Below are 26,534 nucleotides of genomic sequence, written 5' to 3'. Positions count from 1 at the left end.
TTTGACTCATTTGAGCTACCCTACAAAGTCCTGATGTACTAAACATCTCGTGTATTGCATGACGTATCTCATGGATGGCCTCTTTTAGCTCCAAAGAGGCAGGAAATCACAAAAAACGATCGGTTTTCTGCCCCGTCTTATTGTTTCAGGTTGCCTTGCAGTGTACGAATGTCTGATATAACTTCCTGTTATATCATATTGAACATCTAAATTTGTAAAAAAAAAAAAAAAAAAAAAAAGTACAGAAAACAAGTGCAACAATAAGTTTTCTGAGTAAAAAGTATTTATCGCCATTAGAAAAAAAAACATTTCGCACCTACTCCCACCTCGATATATATCAACATATTTTAAAAAGAGGTGTTGGATATTGTTTGGGTGTTTATTTTATGTTTTTGCTGTGTATCACATGGGAGCAATGTTCATTTTTTGAAAATAAAAAACAGTGACTCAGTAAACTCACAGTTAAAGTCACTACAGTTTAATGAATATCAAAAAATTGCGTTAAAACTGCCAAGGTTTTACTGTTTTAAAGTTTATACATCAATATGTATGTGCAGGTTTTCCAGCAGTACAGTAAGGCAGTGTGTATGAACCTGGTCAGTCGGGGCCTGTTTTGCTCATGACCTATGTGAAGTTAATCTCTGGGCTGCTGATCATTTGCCTTTATTTAAAAAACTACATTTAACTGTGGGAATTTACATTTCAATTTACTGTCCAGTATTTACTCTGATACTGAAGACACAACCCATTCTCCATTTTATTTACATGCTTATTCAAGACCGAATTTCATTTTTTAATGAAACATGATTTCAGTCATTCACAAAAACACAAACAACAATATAGCAGACAATAAATCTGTTTGTCACTAAGACAGACCGCAGGGCTCAGCAGTGACTCAGTGATTCTTCAGCCCTGTATCGACTGGTCAAAGACTAAAGAAGCATCAAGTGAAGTGTTGGAATCATAGTGACCTCTTCTCTGGTTCCTTGCCACGGGACACAAGTCCTGTTCGCACCACCTGGAAAATAAAAAAAATAGTGATTAAAAAAAATAATGTTAAATAGTAACAAAATTATAGTGCATTTAAAAAATATATATTTTAGACAACTGCAAATTTACATTTTTCTTTTTTTTTTTACCTGAGAGCTGCATAGGTGTCAGATGGAGAAGCTCCTTTCCAACATGCATGATCAATAAGAAGGGCTCCTGATAACAGAGTTGGGAATGATAACAAGGTGCATAGAGGTAAATGTGTTTATTGTTTGAATGTTTGGCCACGATAACAGTACAGCTGACTGATTACATTACTGACTTAGAGGTTTGTTAGACTGAAAGATGTCAGCTTAAGCTTATGTTTTCAAAATGCTGATTTAATTAATAACTTAATTACAAACTCAAAAAGTTGGAAAAAAAAGCAGAAAACATTTTAGTGAATATTTGACTTATGCTTAAAATTATTTAGAATTATTTTTATGTTGATCAGCTAACCTGTAAATTAACTCATAGTTGCAGCTCTGGTGTGTGTGTGTGTGTTTGTGTGTGTGTGGTATACACCTGTGTAGATGCGAGCCAGGCTGTATGCCAGGTCTCTTGCTGCTAGCTCCAGGTAGCTGGGTGCTCTGGTTGCTGCTACCTGAACAAACTCTTCCAGCTCGCAAAGAGCTCCGCCCACTGCTTTCACAGCTGGGGACAATAAGGAAACGCCAGAGGCGCCCGCCAGCAGAGACTATAACACGAAGAAAACAAGCGCACTTCACATTTTTGTTCTGCTCAGTCACAAAGAAGATTTTTTCATTAAACTTGCTTTGACCTTGGTATGGCTGAAGTAGGCATGAAGAACCATCCCTGAGCTACGAGCCACACACCGCAGCACATCCAGAGACAAAACATTTGTGGTACCTTCCCATATGCTCAAAACCTGGAAGAGGAAGAGCCAAGTTAGTCTTTCACTCTTTTTGTAAATCTCAAGCTATCACACCTCTAGTATCAAACTCACCTGTGCATCACGGAGTATTCCAGGCAAGCCGGTATCCTCGATGTATCCCTGGCCACCAAAGCTTTCCAAACCCTCCGACACCACAGCCACAGCCTGAGACAAACACAACACTGAAACAATCAGACAATCAAAACAGGCAAATAACCGCTAACGCTAGCATTCACACAAACTGTTCACCTGCTTCCCAGTGTACAGTTTGACGACCGGAGTGAGCAGCCGGAGAAGGTGAGCATCGTGCTCGGTTGCCACTCCACTTTCTTCTCGGCCCAACAGACGACACACATCCATCACCAGAAGAAAGGCCCCTCGAGACTCTACCTGTAGTGTGAGAAGCATGTGTCCTGAAGCATGACAGAAAACACTGTGTGGAGTTTGTTCACCCCCTGCCAGCTTACCTCCATTCTAGCAAGAGTTTGCATGTGCAGTGGGTGGTCTTTAAGAAGCTTTCCAAAGGCAGTGCGCCGAGTGGTATAGTCACGAGCTAACTGGAGCACCCTGTGAAGACACACAGTTACACAAATGTTTAACCAGCTTACTCATGCTGTGCTTTAAGAAATCAGCACAGATTCAAGTGTGGTAGTATGAGTGGTGTCCTGCCTTCTCATAGCGGCTGCTGCAGAGACGCTGTTGTGGATCCTGGTTATGGTCAGCATATTAGCTATGGAGGACACACCTCTCCCCTCCTCTGCGAGCTGTTGTGGAAAACAAGTTGTCAAAGATTTGGACACATTATAGAAAAAAAAATTACAAGTAACATGGCTTGTCTTGTTTCTCTAACAGTGAAGGTTGGTGGAGTGGACCATAAACTGCCTGAAAATGTCCATACCTTAAAAAAAAAAAAAAAAAAAAAAAAAAATGTTGGATGATTTCCCTCACAGTGATTAATTACACTTTTGCCATATAACCATGTGTTATATAGCAAAAGTGCAATTAATGCTCACACTGTTACAAATTTCCATAAAAATTCTCCCCCAGCAGGGTAATGCAGGATTTGTGGTACCACACTCGTGTCCCCCATGCTTAAGTTTTCTGTGTATGCACCCTACACAGCTGTGCTTGTGTTACAGTCCAAAAAGGCCAAGATTATAAGCTTGACACAGATAGCGCTATGAGTGAGTCCAATTCTGAGCTTTTAAAAAGTGGGCCTGAACAGGAAAGGGAGCAAACATTATTGAAAAGTCAACCAAAAGAAAACAGCAGGAGAACCACAGTCATTGTTTGCAGTGGACACTTTTCCTTATTTTTAACACTCAGTTTCACTTCAGCTTTCTTTATGTTGTAACTTTGGTCTTCCCCGCAGCTAGCTGAAGGACCAACAACAGCAAGCACAACAAAGAATCCAAGGGATTGACACCACCTTAAAAATCCCCACAACCCAATGTAAATTGGTATCCACAGGTTGCACAGGAGCAATCCTGATCCAAAGAGGCTTACATGAATCGAAGAATTCGAAGAAGGCTGGAGAAGAGCCAGAGACAAGTCAACGCTACTTTAGAGGCAAAGTAGTAAAAGAAAAAAAATAATCTGTTCTTACCAACAACGAATGCAGATCTCTACTTCTTGTTTTGGTTTGCTGTTTTTTCTGAGCTTGTTTTGCTTTAAGTGATTCCCTCATATTAATTTAGCTGCAGCCATTCACAGCTCATTATCTCATGCTGACTGAATGCTACCTGCCCGAGTGCTGCTGCTGGAGATGCAAGCAGCTGGCACTCTCATGAGTTGCACATCTCAACAAGTTTCTGAGGATTCAGTGGGTTAAGTCAGAAGTGCTACAAAAGTTGATTTGTGTTTTTACAAAGCAGTGTGTACTTTTTTGTTACTGAGGAGTGGCAAATAAAATCACTGTGAATTTTTCCACCTAGCACACAAATGCAGGAATGGTTCTGCTTATCATTGCTGCACATAACTTGTTTTTGTGTGTGTGTGTGTGTTTTTAAGCAATTGCTCATATCTGCACAGATAGGGGATAAAGCCTATAGTTTGTCAATAAATTGTTATATCCAATGACCCTGCATGTGTAACTGACCCTGTGCGCTGGCAGGCCGTCCAGCAGCAGCTCAGCAGTCGGCATTTGGCGTGTCCCCAGCTTGTCCTTCAGTCGCTGAACCTCAATACCCCTCAATTGGCCCTCCTCATCTCGACTCACCTCCGCATAGAAGAGAGACAAACCTTTGCTACCCTGTGGGACAGAGAACAGCAGTCAATTATATCACTCTGCAAGTCATTGACAATGTTTTGTGACTGATGTCAGCAGTACTGGTATGGTTGCTCCCGTTTTGTCCTGCACTCTGGCCAGCGTAAGAGTCATGTCTGCGTCCGTAGCAGACGTGAACCACTTGAAGCCGTGGAGCTTGTAGGAACCATCTGTTTGTGGAACAGCCACCGTCTCAGTGCCACTGGCTGAGAACAATGAAAACAACTCATGAAGCATTACAACAGTTACTCTTGTTCTGCATGACAAAGCGGAAAAAAAAAGTATGCAAACAAAGAATCCCCTCCACAGATATCTCATCCTTTGAAAAGCACAATTACAACACTGTTGTACTGCAGCTCTTAATTTACAGATTGAATCTGGGACTGATAAATGCAGAAAACAGTGTGTCACTACTTACCCACATCAGAGCCTCCCTGTCTCTCTGTCATCCATTGTCCGGATGTCCAGAAGCGTTCTGGATGGCGGGTGGTCAAACGACTGTAGGCGTCTTCTACTGGCCACGAAACACCTAAGGACTTCTCATACACAAATCCAAACAATCATTCACTGTGCTTACAAGGAAAAACAGAACTGGGGTCAAGCAAGTCAAAAATATGTGTACATTCACTACTATACAGCCATTACTGCAAAATATAGAGTTTTATTCAGTTGCTCATCAATCTAATATACACTTCCTTCAAGTACATGCAGCTGTTTTAAACAAAAGCTGGCATATTTTACATTTTTGTTTATTAATATTATCAACGTACACTGTGCAAACTGATTGGAAGGGAAATTCTCCTTAACACAAACAGGAAAATAAACAGCAAAAACATAATCTCCCTATAAAAGAAATAAATGACACAATAAAAGATAATACAAATATACAATATAAAAGGAAATAGGGTGCAAAATGCATATAGTGCAAACTGTTCCCAATATGGCTATGATTATGTGGTTCCTCAGCCAGTTAAAACAATTTTACTGGGGGGACTTGATGGACTGATTAAATGCTTGTATAACTTTTGAGATGAAACTGTCTCTGAGCCTTTAGTCTCAGCATGAAACTGTCTGTAGCGTTTGACGGATGGGAGGACGATGAATTTATATTCTTAAAATGCCAATGTTTTAAACTACATTGGCTACAATATTCTTCACTTAATTCAGTTTTAAATGATTGGAGGTTAATGCCATTACTAGTTCTGTTGTTCTAATCAGTTTGGCTTACAGGACACTGTATTAGTCATGTTATTCACTTCTTTAAACACACCTGGATAACTTTTGCTGCTCCGTCGGTCATAGCAAGAGGACAGGTGTAGAGGCCAGATGAGGGAGAGAAAAGGTACAGCTTGCTCATCTGGTACACACGACTAGGAAACACATACATACACTTTTTGGAAGATGACAAAAACACGTTACTGAAGTGAAATAAGACACATGAGCTAAACCGAAAAAAGGAAATGCAACGGCCTTCTAACCTCCACTCGCCAAATGACCTCTCATAGCCAATGGCAACGAGTCCTTCCTGCGCTGACAGGTCTTTCATGCGTTTCCAAGCATGGGAGGTCACAATGTGGTCCACTCGGCGACCCCAGGGATCAAAGTGCACCAACCGTGGAGGATTGACCTCACACTCTCTACCCCAGCCATCCACCTCCTTTGCCATGTGTTCTCCAAATGCACACAAGTCTGAGAGAATTGCCTGTAGACAAATTTATACACATACTATTCACACACACACACACACACACATATATATACATATATATATATATACATTTTGTACTAATGTATGGTGATCTTGAGGGTCTTTAAAGGTGCTTATTATTACACACAATATATCGCAGACCTTATGAAACAGATCTCAGCCTGTTTACCTGATAGGACAGCTCCTCCCTGGCTTTTTAATAGTAACAAAGACCAAAGTCAAACTCTTATTGCTTTTTATAAAATGAATTCGTGCTGGTGCAACAAAACTTAAGGAAAAATATGCATTACATATGTAACACTGTGCATATACCCAACACTTCTTTCAAAAAGAAAACAAGTTATGAGCACATTAAAAAACAACAACAACAAAAAACACATTATTATATAGTAATATACACCTAATATGGACATTGTTATTTAATGGGCCTGTTGCTTTTGCTCTAAAACTGGTAGTATGACACCCTTTCTTGAGAAAAACATGTAATCCCTGCTCACCTCCTGGGGTATGTGTCTCTTCAGATATCCTCTGAGCAAGGCATCTTCTACAAATGGGTTCTTCAGCACTGGGTTTTCCTGAAAGAAAGGCCCTATCCTGGCTCGGGTGAACGGCAGGTAGCCTGCTGCCTCGCACAGCTGTTCTTCATTGGATCTTCTTCTGCCTGGCTCAGCTACAGAAGCTGATCTGACGTGGATCAGTGGTCGAGGTGAAGGAATGACACACCACAACCTATAGGAGCCTCCGGCTACACGTCGGCTCAGGAGGGCTGACGACACTGACATGGCCTAATACCTTCAGTCTGAGGTCTGACTAGGGAGTCAACACAATGCCATTAGAGCAGGGACAGGTGACATTTAGATAAAGGCAGGAATGCTTCAGTTTTTTTTTTAATGGGGTGGCACGGGGCTGGTGAGTGGCGTCCAACAACTAGTTGGGATCAGGGGAAAAGAAGTGAGTTATAATCATTTTAATTTGCACAGACCTCCTGCTCCATAGACATCTATCTGGAAATACAGTAATAACAAAATACAAGCCACACTGAAGCACAAGAAGTAAGGTAACAAGCTAATAAAAATGAATCTGGATAAAACTGTTAATGGGTGTCATTTTTAGATATAAATAAGGGGGTCTCACACATCCTTTGTTTAGAGTTTGCAAAGTAAGCGACAGTAGTGGACCAAACCAATGTGAAGTACAAGAGGGGAAATCCATCTTTCAAATTAAATCATTATTTTCCATTAATATGTAAACCAGTAGCATTCACGGGATGTAATAACATTTAAGATCAAACAGTTGCTTTGAAGCAATAAACTAATGGCAAGGACAAGTTGTATTGAAGTATTAAAGAGGACAACGGCACCCTCTGGGCAATGCCACCCCAGTGCCCTTTAGCACCACCGCTGGTCCTCCCGGGGGCAGAACAGGGAGGTGCATTCAGCTGAAAGCAATTTCTGTATATTTGGTTTTTATTTATTACTCAGAAAACAGGCGCATTTTTACTGATTCCGGATAGGATTAGCTTCTTTGTTTCTCCATTGCTGATACTTATTTCTTTATGTAAATTTATCTAGCTGGCTTGCAGACCATGGAGAAGACTGACAACCAAAGAAATGGGTCAAAGTTCATCTGGTTGCGTCGTTGCCTTTGTGCAGATATTATCTTACCGCTTGTATTCGAGGGTTTCCTTTATATTATTTAAATATATTTAAATATTAAACAGAGGCATATACTTGCTATCCTCTTCTTGAAACCCTTTGTCATAACGCGTACTCTTCACACTCCAACCCGACAACAACACAGCAGTTAGCAATGACGTTCAACAAAGTTGTGAGCGCTTTATTCACGGGCAAGCTTACACAGACAACGCTGAATTAGTTTCAAATGAAACTTAAAAGCTTCCTAAATATCAAAGATATAGCTGCTAGCAGTCATCTTACCAAACGTTTTCCCAGCTGCGTTCACGTTCACGGCGGCAACTTAAGTTTCGCCTTCAAAATAAAAGTCTCTCCTCGTTTAAGGTTCAACTAGCACCTCCTGCTGCTACAGCAGCGGCTAAAACAGCACGCAAACACACAGGTGACAAACACTTCTATCAAGGATCTATAGTGTATACAAAGAATAAAATATCAGGTATGATATAATGTTTATATAAATAAATATAAAACATCCCTTTTAGTTATGTTTTTTTGTAACTGCGTTGACGAGATGACTCAAAATAAACAAAAAAAAAGTGTTTACGTTCATTGTTAATTTTTTTTAAAGCCAATGAACCTGATAGTTCATGAACGCTAGCTTCTGGACCTCCTAGCAGATGGCAGGAAAGGAAAGATTTTAGTAGGAAGTGTTCTTATGAATCATCTGAGCCTTCAGTAAAAGCCGACGGTAGAAACTGGTGGATACCTGGACTCTGTTGTGTGTACTATTAGCTAAGCAGCTTCCACAACATACTAAGAGATTGTGCATCCAGTCAGGTTACCTTCCACTGTGAAGCTGGACAGACTTGTAAGAATCCCTGTAAGAATGTTCTGCCGTTTAAACCTTGTGTTTCATGTCTCATTTATATAAAATAGATCCAAGAGTAGAAAAAACGGATTGAAAATGAATTGTTTGTAAAGATAATCCACAGAACACAGGGCTCTAAGCACCACCAACAAAACAAAATTCAACAATATTTACTGTCATGGCTACAGAAATCCCTTCCTGTAACACTATAATTTACTTAAGCCCAAATGTAAAATTTCCCAGAACAAATACTTTATTATACACCACATACTGACCAACATAATGTGTTGCTGAACCAGTTTTATTGTTCCAAGTAAAGGTTTGTCAAAAATACAGTATCCTTTGTTCCAACGAGAACATAAAGACTGAAAGCATGCACCGTTTAATAAAACATTTCCATGATGGGTTAAAAATCTGTTCAAAAAGAAGAACAGAGGCACTGAATAATTATTAAACAATTCAGCAGTTAACCATTTTTTTTTCTTCCCAAAATGAAAACAGAACAGTCAAAGGTTAAATGAAGAATGAATTTAAAGGAATAATAAATGTACTGATATAACCCAGTATGTAGCTCCTGTTTATGGATGGGGAATATCTCCCAAACATAAAAGATGAACCCGGTTTTCTGTCCAGGTTGGAGAACACTGATGTGTTTTTAGTGTGCAAAAATAAAAATAACTGTTTAACTACAGGCTGCAATATAGAACAGAGACGAGTTAAGCCCAAGTCTTTAGTGTGAAAATGTCACCTGACAATGGACCAAAATGAAGAAATGTAGTTTGTCACAACAACAGTTGACTATATAAAAGAGCATACGCCGCAATAAACATACAAATTATTTAACAGCTCAACCAGGATAGCATGTTTTAAACATAGATTAACAGATGTAAGAGGGTAATAAAAAGGGACAAAATAAAACCACAGGCCCAGAGGCAATCGACAGTGAGAACCTAAAAATACAAACCGGTTACAAACTGATTCAACACATGGAGGGATTAATGAAAACAAACCCCAAATATTCACACATGAGAGTGGGTCCATGGAGACTTGAAATGATGACCAGTTTGTTAATGTTCACATCTTTCATTTGATTTTGGTTTTCTTTAATCACCCTTTGTAAGGAGGTCTTCTATGTAAGCATCAAGTTCATCATCTGTGTTTATGTCAATATCCTGTGGGAGGAAAAAAGGCACGATAATCACTCACTTTCTGGAAAGGGGGGGTTTATCAACAATGTGCACATAATGAGGAGCACAGATTAAGAAGTGTTACCTCTTGTACTTTCTGCAGAAGGGCCACAATGTTTGTTCGGAGTTTCTGTAATTTCTCGTCTGCCTCCTTTAGTTTGAGCTCAGTGTTGTTGTTTTTCTCCTCCACAGCTTTGGCCCTAGCATCAGCTCTGCTCTGGTATGAATTACACAATGACTGCAGGCCCGATTCATACTGCTGGAAATACTCTTTCTATATGCAGGAGGAAAAAAACAAAAACAAATCAGTGGGAGAATTCAACAGAATTGGCAAGAAAACACAGCAGTTAACATCTTCACTTATAATTTCAATGTTAATTTGTGCACTATTGCCATTGTTAAATAACTATCTAGTTATTTAACAAGTTTTTTTTTCCATCTAGTTTCATCTCACACTAAAATATCAAACTATTATCCATCTAGTTTCTGGCACTTATCCAGCAAACTAAGCAGAGATGACCAGCCTTAACTCCCTGGCCAACTCCTCCAGCTGGTCTTGTGAAACACAGAGGCATTCCCAAGCTGCAGCGGAACCCTGCACACTGCAGCGGAAGATCATTTTCACTACAATCTAATTTTTCCATCAGACTTGTGGACACTGATGAGGTGTGAAAAAGTCTGGCTCAAGTGTCAAAAACGGTGGTAGGTAAGTAGACTGAGCAGACATTTTGGGTTCCCAAAGATGGTCAATTCATTTACAGTGACCTCCATCAATTTGAAACTTTGTGGGAACAGATCAACCAGTAAATTCAGTTCTACTTTCACTCTTTCTTCTTCATGCAAGACTGATACAACAAGTACATGATCCCAGCTGCCATAGGGCGAGAAGCATGGTGAATACAGAAACAGACAACATTCACATTCATATTTCTTTTTGCTGTGCTATTTAAGCTTCTTTTTCTTGCATCTTTCTGCTTAAATTTAGCATTCTGCTTTTGCTTATCCGTCACAAGATAGAAGAAGCTTTTATTATCTCACCAAAGGAAAGGCAACCAGCTCCTCGGCTGTCATGCTATTAACATCGTCCTTTGGGATCCGAAAAGCAGGAGGAAAGAAGTAACGCAGCATTGTTCTAGAAACATCAAGAGCACAGTAAACACACAGCAGTTATGAGAGTTACAAGACTCTTAAAGAATGATAACAACATTGTAACCATTGTAACCAGCTCACCTCAACATGGTGACCAGGCTGTCAGTCACCTCTCGGCTGGTTCCTGGCTGAGTAGTGTCTGGCTCCATGGGTGCCGGACCCTTCTCGGTCTCCTGCTGGGTGTCAGGTGTCTGAGAGATTGGAGATGGTGGTCGCATCAGCCGGACTTCATCGCTACCCTTAAATACCCTTTACAGAGAGATACATACATGTATAAGATTTGAATCACCTGCCATGTCATCAAAAACATGTTCAGAAAGCAACATTCACACAGACTGTATCTTACCATCGATCTTTAGGGGTGGACCGAGGTACGTAGTCAAATTTAACTTTCCAGCGAACACTTTGTTTATTCGCCTCAACGGCGATGACTTTGCCCGTATACCACTCCTTATTGACACGTACTTCGACCAGCAGACCCTTATCTGGAGAAGAAAATACTCATTTTCCAGTTCTGTATTTGATTCACATCAGTAGAGAGTGGATCATCATCTCACCTTTCTGAGCATTTTTAGTGTCGTTTTCTGGTTCCTGTTGTAGAGCTTTATCAGGTGCCTTTAAAAATACAAACAAAATATGACCACAACAGTTTAAGAAATCACTGAAAAGGCAGTCGGGTTAGATACAGTCTTCAACAACTTAGTTAGAGGTTGAAATGAATGGCATGCTTGGTTATAAAGAAACTGTTATATATTAATAAAATGATTGGTTTTGTTTTGAAAGAACCGTTAATCTATCACTACACTATATATGTATATGAGCTGAAAAAGTAAGTGTTGATTGTTAGAAGTTGTGAGAGCAGCAGGCAGCCCAGCTTGATTCGACAGTAGAAGAGAGAGGGACCCAATAAAGCTACCTTTTCTTTAGCCCCGTGTGTAGAAACGGATTTAGGGGCAGAGGATGGTGTTGGTGCCTGCCGTGTAGGGGCAGACACTCCTTTCTTCTCAAGTTGAGAGTGTGTTTTAACCTGCAAGGTCAATAGCACAGGGCTTCTGATCGGAGGTTCAGCAACCTGATGGACCACCCAGGTATGTCCATGTTCACTCAGTGTCTTAAGCAGAAGTCTAAGATACTTTAATTGCAGCTACTGTGTTCAGACACAATAAAGTAAGCGAGCAGTACGAGTAAAGCTTTGCTCCAATAAGCAGCTAATTAATTTAAAACTGACAGACTTTACCTGAATTAATGCAGATATCATAATAATGTTGAGCATACAATCACTTCCTAGTCCAGTCATTACCTTATCCACATCCTGAAATTAATTTCTCATAAAGCAAAAGCGGGAAAATGCGAGCAAAAGCAAAAGTCCTTTAAGCAAGCTGCACGCTGAACACGCAGGATTAAGATTTGTGCAGAATTACTAGTGCCCTCATTTCACACCCAAGGTTAATCATCTTGTTTTGATGTGCAGTTGTTTTTCAGAGCTGTAATACATTTTCAGCAGTTACAAATCTGCACTACAGTTTTTGCCTCTGTTCTTTACCTCATCCAACTTTCCACGTTTGGGAGGTGGGGCCTTCTCTACGACTTTGCCACGGTTAGTGGCAGCTGCAGCCATCTTGGATTTTTTTGTCTGTGGTTCTTCTTCACTCTCCTCGCTGCCTTCTTCTTCTTCCTCCTCCTCCTCTTCTTCTTCTTCCTCACTCTCCTCCTGCTCTATTATTCTCTTGCGCTGTCCAGCAGCTGCTGGTTTGGCAGGTGAAGCTTTGGCGGATGCCTATATGAGGAGACAGCTTTCAGTATTTTACACTGCTTTATGGTAGGATTTGTACATGAAGCCATATGAAATACTTTTACAACAAAATCTTTTCTTAAATCAAACCTGTAACGTACCCGTGAGCTGCGGCTGGGTGGAGGTGTTTTGGCAGTAGCTTTGGGAACGGGTTTTGCTGCAGATGGAGGTGGTTTTGCTGCAGCTCTGGACCTGGATGGCTCAACCTTTGGTGGAGTTGGTGGTATGGCTGATGTTCGGGTGGGCCGCTGAGAAGCACTACGTCCTGGTGGGGCACTTGGGGCATTTTTGAGATGAGCTGGGAGTGGTGGGGAGCGTGGGCGTGCAACAGACCTTTCAGAAGACCTGGTTGCCTGAATTGTTAACGTGAAAGGACACAAAACTAGTATTTGAGTATGATAATGAATACATTTGAACAAAGAGGGGAAAAAAAAGGAAAAAAAGGATCACTATCAACAGCAGTGTTTGTCTTTAGTGTGACCCTTTTACAGTGCAATTAAATTGTTTAATACTGAACATACAAAACTCCTTTTTTACATTTTCAGTTCATATTTACATAGAAAAGGAAACATACAGTTCATCCAGAGAGTATTCCCAGCATTCCACTTGTTCTACATTTTGTCATGTTACAGTCTTATTCTAAAATTGATTGGAGTTTACCAAAAGACATCTGAAGGTCTGTTAGACGATGAAAAACAAAATTCAAAAATAAATCTGTACCAAGGATTGAACTCTTTGGTCTGAATGCCAAGTGTCATGTCAGGAGGAAACCAGGAACTGCTGTATGGATGGCCAGTACCATCCCTACAGTGAATCGTGGTGATGGCAGCATCATGTTGTGTGGATATTTTTTGGCAGAAGAAAATTGGAGATGAGTCAGAGTCTTGGGAATGCAGTGACATAAAAGAAATCATTGAGGATAACCTGCTCCAGAGAGCTCTGGACCTCGGACTGGGGCGAAGGTTCATATTCCAACAGGACAACAGCTCTAAACACACAACTAAGCTAACAGAGCAGAGGCTCCAGGACCACTCTGTGAATGTCCTTGAGTGGCCCAGCCAGAACTCAGATTTAAACTATATTGAACATCTCTGAAAGGATCTGAAAATACCTGTGTACTGATGTTCCCCATCCAACCTGATGGAGCTTGAGAGGTTATACAAAGAAAAATGGAAAAAAAAAACTCCCTAAAAATAGAAGTGCTAAGCTTGAAGCATCAAACTCAAAAAGTCTTATGGCTGTAATTACTGCCAAATGTGCTTCAACAAGACAATAACCAAAGTCTGTAAATATTTACTTTTTTCACGTTGTATTTATGGGTTATTGTGAGTAGAATTTTGAGGCCATTTTGGAATAAGTCTATAACACGACAAAATGTGGAATACGTGAGGTGCTATGAATACTTTCTGGATATAATGTACCTGTGATGTTAAAAATAAATAAATAAATAAATAGAGAATAGAATACAATAGAATAGAAGTTTCTTCTTTTATCATTTTCTAATGATTAAATTTTTTCTTTAATAGCAAATCTCATTCAACTACTTTGGTAGTTTTCCTGTTTTTCCTCATACGTGCAGTGATATTAAAATCAGAAATACGATATGCCGAGAGTTAACTAGTAGAAAAAGACAAGAAGACAGTACAGGGACGTTTTTGTTTGTTTTTACCTGAGAGGAACTCTCTGTTGGTTTCATGCTAACCTCCAATGGGAGCTTTCTTACATCTGCCGCAGATTTGATGGTGCTGGTTTTCTGGCAGGGAACAAACAGAATATACATATACTGTGGTGATAGACACAAAACAGAGAGATTTAAAAAACAAAAAACAAACCAAACACAGAAACACAGACAGCAAGAGTTGGACAGGATACCTGCAAGGCCTCCAGCTTCTCCTGCTGCTGTTTGATTTTCTCTGCTATCTCTTTTTGTTTGTCTTCAGCTGTTGGCTTATCTTTCTTCAAAACACCAGATGGGAGATTCTGTTTCTGTTCAGGAGCGTCACATCTGAAAACAATTTCCAAACAATATATAACAATATGTGAACAATTTATATAGAACATACAAAATATATTACCACACTAGTAGGTACTTTCTCATGGCATAAGCACTTCAGCTAATACATTATTCAAAGTTCTTTTGTTGTTTTTTGTTTATTGCTGCAGAATCTCCAACTTCCGGTTGGATTTTAACTCCTCTTAAGCACTATCAGTGCATAGGGTTTTTCTTATCACTAGAAAAACTGAGAGAGGAAAAATAAAGTGGTATGCTAAATATACCCTGACATTTTGGTCACATTTGTGATTGCACAACAACCTCATCTGTAGGCACAAGAGGCACCTGTGGCAAAGTTCAATTAAGATTTGCTATATTTACACTTATAACTGAAGTGTCATTTATAACATTGGCTATTTGGAGGATACCATCAGACACCAGTACCTTCAACTATGGCACAGTTGATGAGCTGACATGAACGATATGATGATATGAACAGTGTTACAAACAAGCTATTTAACAACCCCCCCCCCCCCCCCCCCCAAAAAAAAACAAAACAAAAAAACAAAACAAAACAAAAAAAACCTGTGTGCTTGTAGGGTAACAGATAAAATCCCTCTGAACATTTTGTGTGTTTAAAATATTTTTCAGACTCACCTATTTTTCACTGGACGAATTTGTGGCATTTTTTTTTTCGAACCAAGCTCGATTTTTCTAATCCGAATGAATAGAGCACTGAATCAGATCACTGCATTTGGTATCAAGCGCACTGGTACTGAATCTACAATGATATGTAAATAATAATTTCACCTCTGAGAGCAAGATGCTGCTCTGGGGGTCAATCAGCTCTCTGAATTTATTTTTTTACCTCCTCAGATGTGGTCTGCTAACATAAGGTCAAATTGCCCCACTGACATCCTTTTACACATGTATGAAAGCCACAATATAGCTTCCACTCCCAGATCAAACCATCATATTCTTCCTGCTGCTGCTTTGTCATGAGAACTGAATGAACCCAGAATCTCTATTTAGGAACATCAGGACCAGCTCATCATTGCTTCATAACGACTTAATTTTTTTTTCTTTCTTTCTCCAAATTCCTTTTTTAGGGCAAATTTTCCACAAAAATGCAACACATTCAGTGTGTATATACGTTCGGATCCGTAAAATTAGGAATTTGTGTCGCTTTTTCGCAACGCATTTAGTGTGTAACGGACTTTAGTTGTATTTGCCAAGTATCATCAATTTCTTATTCTTTCTTTTATTTTTCAATACCGAACTGTCATAAAACACATAGAGGTAATAATCTTTTTCTTTTTTATAACATACAAAAAAAAAAAAACATAAATGGGATGAGTACCTGAATACCCCCCACTCCCTCCCAATAATGTAAAAATGAGTATGTTACAGAGAAAATGAATTGACCCATACAAAAAATGCAAAACCCATACAATAAATAAATAAATAGGAAAAAAAAAATAATAATAAAAAAAAAAAATTAACAACAACATCTGCTAGCCTCAAAAAACAAAGTCTTAACATTAATCAATATTGATATAAATCTTAACCAATATTAACAATATTAATATTAATATTAATAAGTACTTGCTCCTTGGTCGAAACAAACTAATAATGCTGGAATATTTTTAAATAAAGTATTCTTACAAGGTAGAACAGCCACTGCTGGGAATAGCAGAAAATTTTGTACACTGTCATATGGTGGACTACAGAGAGATTTCTCGTGCTGGTAACTGGTGAGTAAAAAAAAAAAAAAATCTATCTGATGAGCCTCTGATGGAGAATTTTATCTTCTCCAGTTTTAAGAGTCCTAAGATATCCTGTAGCCAGACTTTAATTAATGGTGGCTGAGATGATTTCCACAACAACAAAATTCTTTTTCTAGTAATGAGAGAAGCAAAGGCAATAAGGTTATTTTGAATAGCTGTAGTATGAAGGTTATTTGGTGGTTTGCCAAATATAGCGATATGTGGAGTTGGAGTCAATTTTATACCCAATATATCCGAAATTATTTTGAAGAATTGATGCCAAAATTCAGACAACCTAGGGCAGCGGTCCCCAACCCCCGGGCCTCGGACCGGTACCAGTCCGTGAGTCGTTTGGTACCGGGCCGCGAGAGTTGAGGCTCAGGTGTGAAATGTATGGTTTTTAGGGTTTTTATCGATTTTCAGTGTTATTTTGTTATTGTTAACTCTGTTTTCCTGGGTCTTTTCACGTGTGTTATGAATAAATCTTCTTTTTTTCGGTACCGGTACTAGTTTTATTTTGTTGTATTTATCCGCGACACCTTAAAGGCCGGTCAGTAGTTTAATGTCAGCTCTATTTATTTTAGTTGCTAAGATCATATCATCACTGTGCTGCTGTAAATATTCCTGCTGCTTCTGAATAAAGTAACAATTCAGTTGTATAATTTCATTATAACGCTGGTCTAAATTATACTAAAAACAGTTTTTTAGCAATCAAAAATAACCAATAAGTTTAATTAGAAACTTGATAACCGTTTTGCTTAGTGAGATAAGATAAGAAAATGAAGTTATCTGAAAAAGCTCATTGTGTCAGTACCTGTCCTGAGTGCTGTCAGGGTTCATGAGACACACCCAACTGTCTGGGTAGCGTTTGTCCACTGCATCCATCTGGAAAGGCAGCGTTCTCCACTTTAAACATTTATCTTAAAAAAAGAAGAAGAAAAAGCATAATCAGCGAGTGAGAGATACTGCATGTCCTCTAAATGTGTGTGCTCAATTTACCACACTGAATAGTAAGTGGTATCTCCATGGCACGGCGTCTCTTGTATCTCAACTCTGATGATGGAGGTGCAGACCAGCTGGCAGACAGATATCCAAACTCATCCCAGAACTTCACTATGCCTTTCTGTGCTGTATGACAAACACAGATGCAGATGTGAGATCAGTTGATACAGTTGCAAGTCATTTGCTATAATTAAAATAAGTTGACCCAAAGCTGTATTTTTATTTAGGGAAGGAACCCTTAATACAGCTAAAATGAAACTTATGCTTCACCTCTGACTCAAACATTTCTCGATCCAATATCACAGGCAATATCACCTTAAAGCTCCAGCAGCTGGTAGATCAATAATGGTGATTACAACTGTATCTGAATTGTCTAACACTCTAGCAGGATAATGTATCAATCATAGAACATGCTTAAAACTCTCAGGAGTATGGGGGTATTTTCACTTGTAATTTGAGGTGCAGCAATAAACAGGAATCCAGCAACTTCAGGGAAGCTTACCAATGTTTGTGTCCTTCCAGTACTGAGCCAGATGCTCCCCCATGGATTTTAGTAAATGTCGATACTCTTTAGCATCCGCAAAATCTTGTTTGTTGTGAGTAGGCTCTAGAACTAAATATGGGACATCCACTACTCCAACTACACCACCACATGCCCTAAGACACATGAACCAAATAGTTTAAAATTACAACTTAATCACTTGCTCATTTCCTGCCATTTTTCACTTTTAGTGCATTTTACTTACATGCCTCCCTCCAGTTGAGGACCAGTCTTTTCATACATCTTAATGAGACGAGAGCAGTTGTACACAAACATCCCATCCAGGTCCCTCTGTTCAATGTTCACTCCAAATATAAAATTCAGCTCCTTGGGCTCCTTTAATGCTCTGAAGAACAAGGAAGAAACGTAGATTGGTAAGAAATACATTTACATAAAATTTAGATGCCAAATAATTTGGTCGGCAAACAAAATTAATGCACAAATCTTATTTTGAGGCATTTTTTAATATACATTTCCAGCCAAACAAAGGAACAGAATTTTAACAGCCTACAATCTATAAAGTTTGCCATTTTTGTTAAACATACTTTTGTTTGGCTTCAAGAATCCTTTTTTTCATGTCAGCATCCCTTCGCAGCATCATGGCTGCATCTTGAACTTTTCTCAAAATTGCCTGATGGAGTAAAAGGAGGGAGACAAAGAAGAAATTTAATGTCATTGTTTTTTGGTTGTGAATCAACCACTGAATCATGTCAAAGTACACCTTTTATTAAATTTCCCTGTTTCTTTAATAATTTGACATATGTAAAACACTTTGATGTGTATGTCATTAACTGTTGCTATACAACTAAACTTGCTTTGCCCAAAACCCGTTTTACATAAACACTACACATCTGCACTTGACAATTAACCAAAGGTTTTCCTTAGCTTACCCGTGAGTCTTTTGATAGGTCCTCTCCTAATCTGGCCTCCAAAGCCATGCGTTTACTCTCTGCCTCTCTGGCCTTCTCCTCCGCTGAAATATACACCACATATGATTTTCACATGATCTAAAGCTAAAGCAAACTTTAATTAGCAGGATTAATAACCCACTATCTCACCAATCTTTGCAAGATGATCAGCTTTCTTCACTTCTTGCTCAGCACGGGTCTTGAACCGAGTTGATGAGTATTTATAACACCTTTAAATAAAACAGTAAGTCCAATCAAAGTGTGAACACTGGAATAAACAAGTTACTGAGAGTCCATATGTGTGTTACTGTATTACCTTGGTTTATAAAGACAGCACGAAAGTCTCTTAGTCCTGACTTTATGACCCTGGATAAAAATCCTCATGCGTGGGTCAATGTACAAAACAGCAGCGTATGCCCTGAACGATCTTCTCTCTGGCTTCCTGTGAACAAGAAGTGGTGCATTAGACATGCTGTCATCAAACTATTTTTACTTTGTGGTTTTCTGCCTCCTCCAACTAGTCAACTTGCAGGGCTCTACCTTTAAACAAAGATAAATGATCAATATTAAGCTGAATCACTATTAGCTTGCCAAGAAAGATACCCAACTCAACTTAATATTTTAAATTAATATTATAAATTCATATGCTAATGCCATAGAGATCCCTTGCTATCCCCTGTAGATAAACAACACCCCCCAGCACAATCAGCAATTATTTGTGAAGTGAAGTCATTACAAACATTTTGATTTTGAAATTTGATCACCATTAAGTTTGAGTTCCAGCTGGACATTTGATGAAATTTTAAACTGGTTTCTGATACTGAAGTAAAAACCACCAAAATCGTATCTGTGAGCCACAATAATAATGGCATCATAACTAACAGTAACAACTGTACTTACACTCCTTCAGCAGGTGTCCCAGCCATCAGTATGTCCTGGTGGTCTGTCTCTACATCCAGCTCTGGTTCTCCATTGTCCATCAGCTTCAAATTATAGATTATCACTAGCGTTCCTATAGATAATATAAAATACCACACCAAAAGTAAGTAACAACATGTCAATTTGTCAGCTCTTCACATAGTGATGCACATTTAAATGCTTACCGCTGTTGCCTTCTATTTTGTTGAACTGCTCCATCAGCTGCTTTTCATTTTTAAAAGGTGAGTATTTGAAGATCAGTTCGGTCTCTATGGCGTACTTTTCTGGATCAGACGTCAGCGGCTCCTTGGTCTTCATATCCCAGGAAGGAAGAGGCACTATCACCTGTAGAGGGAGGGGAATGAAAACCCTAAGTAACCCAGAGCAGTTAGCTTTCCACATGTTTTGGAATCTGACAAATGTGACCTTCAATCAGTTTGCTGGAGAGCCACATGGTTTACATTCCACAACATGCTGGGTAACTAAATCCCCAAATGACAAACTACACACATATTATGACATATTACACCATGCCCTTATTTGTTTAACAAAAACTAAGGCAAAATGCAGAAGCACTGTCTACTCCGATTTTAGAGCCAACTTTCAGCATTTCAATCAGGCTGAGGTCTGAACTTTGACTGGACCCTTCCAACACTTTGATTTGTTTCCTTTTTTTGTCACCTGATTGTAGATCTGCTGCCATGCTTGGGATCAATATCGTGTTAAATGACCCAGTTTCAACTAGAGATGGCACGATACCACTTTTTTATGTCCGATACCGATACCATAAATTTGGATATCTGCCGATACCGATATGAATCCGATATAGTGTGTTTTTTAATTAATAAAACGTTTTTTTAATATCTTGCTGCATTTTGTATAAGTTCATACTCAAGTTGAAATAAATAACAACACTAAAGCTATTCTGTTATACCTGTATGCAAAAAAAAATACACTGCGCCCAAAATATTTCATAGTGCAGTAATATCTAATAAACTTAAACCTGCTCCATCCTTCCTATTCTGGTATTTTAAAGAGTACTTAGCAGAAATATTAAGCAACCTAACTAATAGGGTTGCAAACTCCCAGCAAAAAAAAAAAATAGGGAACTACCCCCACCCCCACCTCATGATGCTTAATCGATGTAATCAAATTTAATTTGATGCAGGGAGGAAAATGCACAGAAATAAATTATTTTTCAAGAATAATTAAATAGATTCAACATCTTTCTTCAACAAAATTGCAGACTGCACAGATGGTACCTTCCCAAAGGAAAAAGTACTATAGCTTACTAGGGTATATTAGACTTAACAGTTACTATATACAGTAATGGACTTATATATATATTTTACATCAGATTAAAACTTTGGGTGTAAGAGTCAGATAATTATTTATTAAAAGCTCGACATTTTAAATGGGAATAAGAAAGAAAAGTATGTCTTTGTGCCCCCTTTTCCCTGTTCATGCCCTATTGGCCCCCCTGGCTAAACTTTGCTAGATCCGCACCTGCACAGTTACAGCCATCAGCTACGTAGAAAACGATCCTGGTGTAGAAAGTAATATTAAATAAATTCTAACAACAGCTTATCAAGCTTAATAGTGCTGCTGTTGTTCAGCCGCTGGTTTCCTCTTTCTGGTGAGAAGTGGGCCAAAAACAAAGAAGAGAGACAGACTCGCGACAGAAAAGCCGATCAGCTGATCATTAATCAGTTTCACGTTTGAAGTAGGAGCAGGAGAGGGAGGGGGAGAGAGGCAGTCGCTCCATATATCGGTTGTTAAGCTTAACGCTGGAATGCTTTACAAACATTCAGAGATGAACTTACACACTTGCTTTACTTCTCTCTGGGAAAACTTCCTCGGAGATGAAATGCTGGTTTGGTAGCGAAGCTCCACACAGCCGCTCTATCACGTGATGCACACTGCTGCAACGTGCTACGGTTATGAGCCAGGTTACGCCATGTAGCAAGTTTTGTGAGGTGCTTTTTTGATATTTAATGGATCGGATTACATTTTTTATTTCTCGCCGATATCCGATCCAGGAATTTGAGTCAGTATCGGACCGATACCGATACGTAATATCGGATCGGTCCATCTCTAGTTTCAACCAAGCTTTATTTTTTGGAAAGATGACCCTAGAATACTTTGGTATACAGTGGTCACCTCAATGAGCCCGAGATGCTCAGGTTCTGTTGCTAGAAGACAAGCCCAAATCATCACCCCTCCACCACTGTGCTATGCAGTTATGAGATCTTTGTGCTCATATGCTGCATTTGGTTTTCATTTGGTGCTGTGTATTATGGTCCAACATCTCCACTTTACTCTTGTCTATCCCAATGACATTGTTTCATAAGACTCGTGGTTTCAAATGTAAATGTGCAAATCTAATCTGAGCCACAATGTTTATTTGTTTTGTTTTGTTTTGTTTTAAGAGAAAGGAAGCTTTGTCCTGGTATCTCTTTCAAACGGGTCATACTTATTTTATCTTCGTCTAATTGTCTGGTCATGAACTTTAACATACTCAGAATCTGAGATGTAGCTCTTGGTTTGTTTGTTTTTTGAAATTTCTGAGGATTTCATAGTCTGACCTTGGTTGCAGTGTAGTTAGTTTTTCACACACTGCTTCTGCATTTTTGCTTAGTTTAAAAAAAAAAACTAAAAAAAAAACAGTGTAATATAACATGTGTTCAATGTCATATCATATAAGTGCCTTGAGGCGACTTTTGTTGTGATTTGGCGCTGTATAAATAAAATTTATTTCACACCTCAAACATTTCGTAAACAATTAAGCAAATACCAGTAAACTGCAATAAATTACAGGTAGCAATAAAATAAACTACCAACTCTTTTATGCTACATCCGCACCTACACGGGTATTTTTGAAAACGCAGCCGTTTCGTTCACACGTAAATGGCGTTTCGAATCACCGAAAACTGAGATTTTTTAAAAATCCTTTTTTGCATTTACGTGTGGACGAGGAATACAGAGTTCATCATGCAACGTCAAAGGTATGTGCGTTTTTTCAAGTCACGCTGTGCGCCACGTTATTGCTTACATGAGATGAATTGCAGAATGGCAGATAGAGACAAAATACTGTTAATCTGACTAGCTTCAGTTTTTAAACGCTTACATATACACACGCAGTTACTGCCCCTCCATTTAGAAAGGCAGAGGCGTCACGGTGTAATTATTTTAGTATTGTAGTTGTTTTTTTCCTGTGTAATAATATTCAACATTGCTATCAATACATTTTTCAAAAAATGCCTCTCTGTGCAAAATGGGTTTAAAAACATAAACAGCTGTGGGATACTGTTTGTCTGTGATTTGAACCGGGGGACAAATTGTGGCAGGATCAGCCTGATATTATTTGTATCCCACTGTAACTTTACTGTATAAAGAGCTAACATCTCCAAAATGTCAGGAGTAGTTAGTCATTACAACAAGTGTTTGTGAACTAAAAATCAAGAATGTGGGATGTTGTTTGTCCGTGATTTGAACAGCCCAGCGCGTGCTCCTGACGAAGGGAAAACCAATTCTGCAGGGGAGACCTACCTTGGCACTTGTGCAGGTGAAACCAAAGGGAAGATATGCTTCACCATATTTTCTAGTTTTTGGCTTGGAAGGAAGTTGGTTTGGAAACATATTCAGCTATGCTTCATCTCCTGCTTTGCGTTTGTGTGGGCGCCCCATGCTAGCAGTGTCCAAGCGTTTTGGGTTTTTTTTCCCCCTTTTCATACCGCGCCCCCCCCTAGGGGGTGGGCACCACACTTTGAGAAGGTCTGCATTAGGTCTTGATTTATGCTATAAGATATAAGATTGTTGATATGACTGTGATAACCTTTGGTGTTTTACATTTATTTAGAAGTTATCTAAATTTTAATATTAAACAATTTGCATTTTGCAGTGCTGTCAGTTTTTGTTCCATTCTTTGTATTTGTCCAGGGATTTACAGCATTATTCAAGTAGGCTGCTGTAAAATTTCAACATGTTTCTGAACTGAGCAGAGAGCACAGAGTACTGTTCACACAGACTGAAAGCACACACACAAGCATGAACACACAGGTGTGAGTATCTAGACACATATTCAAAGTACACTTTGAAATGAATGTGTGGTGAGTGGCTAAAGCATATCTAACAAAAATAGTCTCTAAGCATTTCATGACTGCCACTGACCTCATCCAGACCCTCCTCTTCATGGAAAGTCCTCGACAGGAAGAGGCAAGTCAGCGTGTTGTTCTTTTTTGTGAACAAGATAAAGTCTTTTCCGATGCGCATAGAGCCCCTGTGGAAACACGCAAACTTCGTAAATATGGAAATGCTGGTGTACCAACTTCGTGATCAATACCAGACAGGAACTGGAAAAACAACTCACGATTTCAGTCCATTTCCATACTGGCCAATCTGAGTGGACTCAGGAGACCGTTTGTTTGACTTTCCAAACTGAATCACATGGGTTGTCTCACCTAAGAAAAAAGTTTAAGGACACAAATTATACACTGTATGTAACCATGGCCCTACAAAAACAACAATAACCTTGCTTTAAATTTGCTCTTTGATCATTTAGTCACACTTACTTGGATCCATCCCAGTACCATCATCCAGAAAACAAAGCATGTAGCCACCCCTCAGCTCTGTTTTTTTTTCTGTCACACAAGCAGGAAGTCAAAAGACAGATATGAAAAACAGTGACTCACTGGATAGGTTTCAGTATATGAAATTGGATATTTTACTCTGAGGTCTACCTGTGTAGATGTCTATACGTGTGGCATTAGCATCTCTGTGAAAGAAAAAACATATGAGATTTTCTAGATTATATGATATCAGGTTAATGCAAGTTTTCCCATACTCGATAATTTATTTAAAAATTGTGCTGTGAATCATAACAAGTACCTTGAATTGTCCACAAGTTCTGCCAAGGCTCCAAATAAGAACTCATGTGTTGTCCTAAGAGTTAGACCAAATATTCCATTAATAGAGTAAAAACTGACAAGGGAAGCTCATTAGAGAACAAGGACACATAGGAGATGCTTGGTGACAGCATCTGAACTCCACAGATAGCCAACATACGATTATTATTCTGTTATAAAAACTGTTATTTCTCAAGTCTGCTATATATAGCATAAAATGAAGAACTATCAGTTAAGCATGCATTTCCTGGTTAACTGTAAAACTATCTGCTCAGCTTCAAGGACTGACTATCCACAGTTCACCTGACAGCTAAACACTTAAAATGAATTATCATTATAACAAAAAGAACAACAAAAGGGTGCTGCGACCTACTTCGAATATAAGCCACATATACGTTGAACATTACATACCACAGGAGCATATACCAAACTTGTCTTCTTTTTCCTGAGTCATTACTGATCAAACTGAGTGATAAATGTCTGCAAGCAGCCAATATCACATGATTTTTTTGACAAATAACTGAAGCAAGCACATTTAGCTTCATTGCAAAATTTGTGACGTGTCTATACTCTGTTCTGAGCCTACACTGTCAATTATACACAAAGACACTATCAAGTTCAGAAAAATAAAAATAGCTGATTATATCTAACAAATCTGTTATAACGTTGATGTGGCAAACTGGCAAACAATTTTCCCCCCTTGTGACAATAAAGAAAATGCATAACAACAAAGAGCAAAAACAAAAAGAGTAAAAGAATGGTAGCAGCATCAGCTATTAAAATAAACACCAGCATAGGTTTTGAATTGTGAATGAATACAGACAGAATGGAAAGTATTACTCATGGAAGGTAAAGTTGTTTTAAATATAAAATGACATGTAGCAAAATGAGGGAAACGTGCTCTACTCGTCTTTCTGGACTATATCTTATTTTCTACTCAACAACATTGTTGGGCATCTTGCAAAAATAAGTAGGTGAGGTGAAGTGGTGCAGTGTATTGTGTGTAGGTGGTTGCTAAAGTTCTATCTTTAAGGCTAACTAGTTGTAACTCTGTGTATTGTGAAGTTCTTACGGACAAATTAATTCCCAAAAAGTTGGTACTTACGAATTTGTGTGCAGGTATTCAAAGGTGAGCTGAGCCCTGCTCAGGTTGCTGTAGCTAGAGTAGGCCATGGTCACTCACGATTGTTAACTAAGTACTTCCTGGTGACCTCCACGTCTTCTTGCTGACTGACCAAGCCCTAGTTCAGAACTTTCATTCTAAAACAGGAAAGAAAAGATCAAAAATACTGTTGATTTGCCTGCGTGTATCTTCAATCAATTCACTGACATAACAGAAATGACATGACATTAGCTAATGTTTATACCTTAGAACAAGTCAGAGGAGACACTCCTGCGTAATTACAAGTCACCCCGCAGGTGAAGGTACCAGCAAGTAACACGTGGGAGGCCTGCTGAGGAACAACAAAATGTTATGATTAGGCGAAAAGAGCGTCTTTAGGCACGGCTTGAGCAACGAAGACATTAACGTGCATTCGTTCGAGAAGAAGTCAGACCGTTGCCTCGCTGGGTTACTGTAAAATATGACTAAGTCATGTTTGGTTAAGAACATGACATCAACAGTTCAGACGTTTTGCTGCAACTGTTATTAACGGCATGCTAACATTAGCAGCTAGCCGACATTAGCGCAGGAATGTTTATGAGGAAACGGCAGCTAGCTAGCTTTACTGTGGGAAGATGAAGCTAACGTTAGCCGTATCAATTCCTTTCTGCCAGACGTTTTCAGATGACCTCGACTTTGCACGCTAATATAGTTAGTCCAAATACTTCATAACGTTACGTTTTGTTTTCCTTGACATAAAGCAATCCCCGAGGCCGCGAAGAATCCAACTACCATCAACGTCGATGGTTGGTTCTCTAGTTTCCCCTGATCCGCGCTAATCCCGCCTCTATTTTTCGATAATCACCCAATAG

At 39.0% G+C, this 26,534-nt stretch overlaps 2 protein-coding genes and 1 long non-coding RNA gene across 6 annotated transcripts; 1 reads left to right on the top strand and 2 right to left on the bottom strand.

Moving 5' to 3' along the window:
• Nucleotides 1-456: 456 nt before the first annotated feature.
• LOC146506853 (acyl-CoA dehydrogenase family member 11) lies at nt 457-6,680 on the bottom strand. Its single transcript, XM_085180097.1, has 14 exons — nt 6,396-6,680; nt 5,669-5,892; nt 5,461-5,560; nt 4,609-4,726; nt 4,254-4,396; nt 4,023-4,175; nt 2,594-2,688; nt 2,392-2,491; nt 2,174-2,314; nt 1,997-2,089; nt 1,811-1,918; nt 1,555-1,726; nt 1,140-1,206; nt 457-1,018 (listed from the first exon to the last, which is right to left on the bottom strand). Exons 1-14 carry the CDS (start codon nt 6,678-6,680, stop codon nt 907-909), a joined length of 1,911 nt encoding a protein of 636 aa, XP_085036223.1. The 3' UTR covers nt 457-906.
• Nucleotides 1,015-13,976, top strand: LOC146506852 (uncharacterized). The gene is made up of 2 exons (XR_014877190.1): nt 1,015-1,245; nt 3,297-13,976. It is a non-coding gene; the product is annotated as an uncharacterized LOC146506852 (long non-coding RNA).
• Nucleotides 8,636-26,534, bottom strand: morc2 (MORC family CW-type zinc finger 2). Of its 4 annotated transcripts, none has more exons than XM_085180091.1 (29): nt 26,401-26,534; nt 25,928-26,014; nt 25,666-25,820; nt 24,544-24,597; nt 24,396-24,430; nt 24,228-24,296; nt 24,026-24,116; nt 23,827-23,935; nt 19,842-20,001; nt 19,639-19,750; nt 19,055-19,180; nt 18,889-18,968; nt 18,721-18,803; nt 18,376-18,461; nt 18,036-18,176; nt 17,792-17,946; nt 17,287-17,415; nt 17,102-17,207; nt 14,401-14,533; nt 14,198-14,281; nt 12,630-12,881; nt 12,280-12,513; nt 11,653-11,763; nt 11,294-11,351; nt 11,083-11,221; nt 10,818-10,985; nt 10,626-10,719; nt 9,673-9,861; nt 8,636-9,572 (listed from the first exon to the last, which is right to left on the bottom strand). In XM_085180091.1, the coding sequence occupies exons 3-29, from the start codon at nt 25,731-25,733 to the stop codon at nt 9,504-9,506; spliced, it is 3,135 nt and encodes a 1,044-aa protein (XP_085036217.1). In that variant the 5' UTR covers nt 25,734-25,820; nt 25,928-26,014; nt 26,401-26,534; the 3' UTR covers nt 8,636-9,503. The 4 variants fall into 4 exon arrangements, with proteins under 4 accessions (XP_085036217.1, XP_085036216.1, XP_085036218.1 ...); XM_085180090.1 differs by having other exon boundaries at nt 25,928-26,011; XM_085180092.1 differs by lacking the exon at nt 25,928-26,014 and having other exon boundaries at nt 26,401-26,518.

Source organism: Neolamprologus multifasciatus, chromosome 12 (genome assembly GCF_963576455.1).
Source record: "Neolamprologus multifasciatus chromosome 12, fNeoMul1.2, whole genome shotgun sequence".
In the NCBI taxonomy this organism is placed as follows: Eukaryota; Metazoa; Chordata; class Actinopteri; order Cichliformes; family Cichlidae; genus Neolamprologus; species Neolamprologus multifasciatus.
The sequence above is the reverse complement of the archived record's forward strand: the minus strand, read 5'-3'. Positions and strand labels throughout refer to the sequence as shown.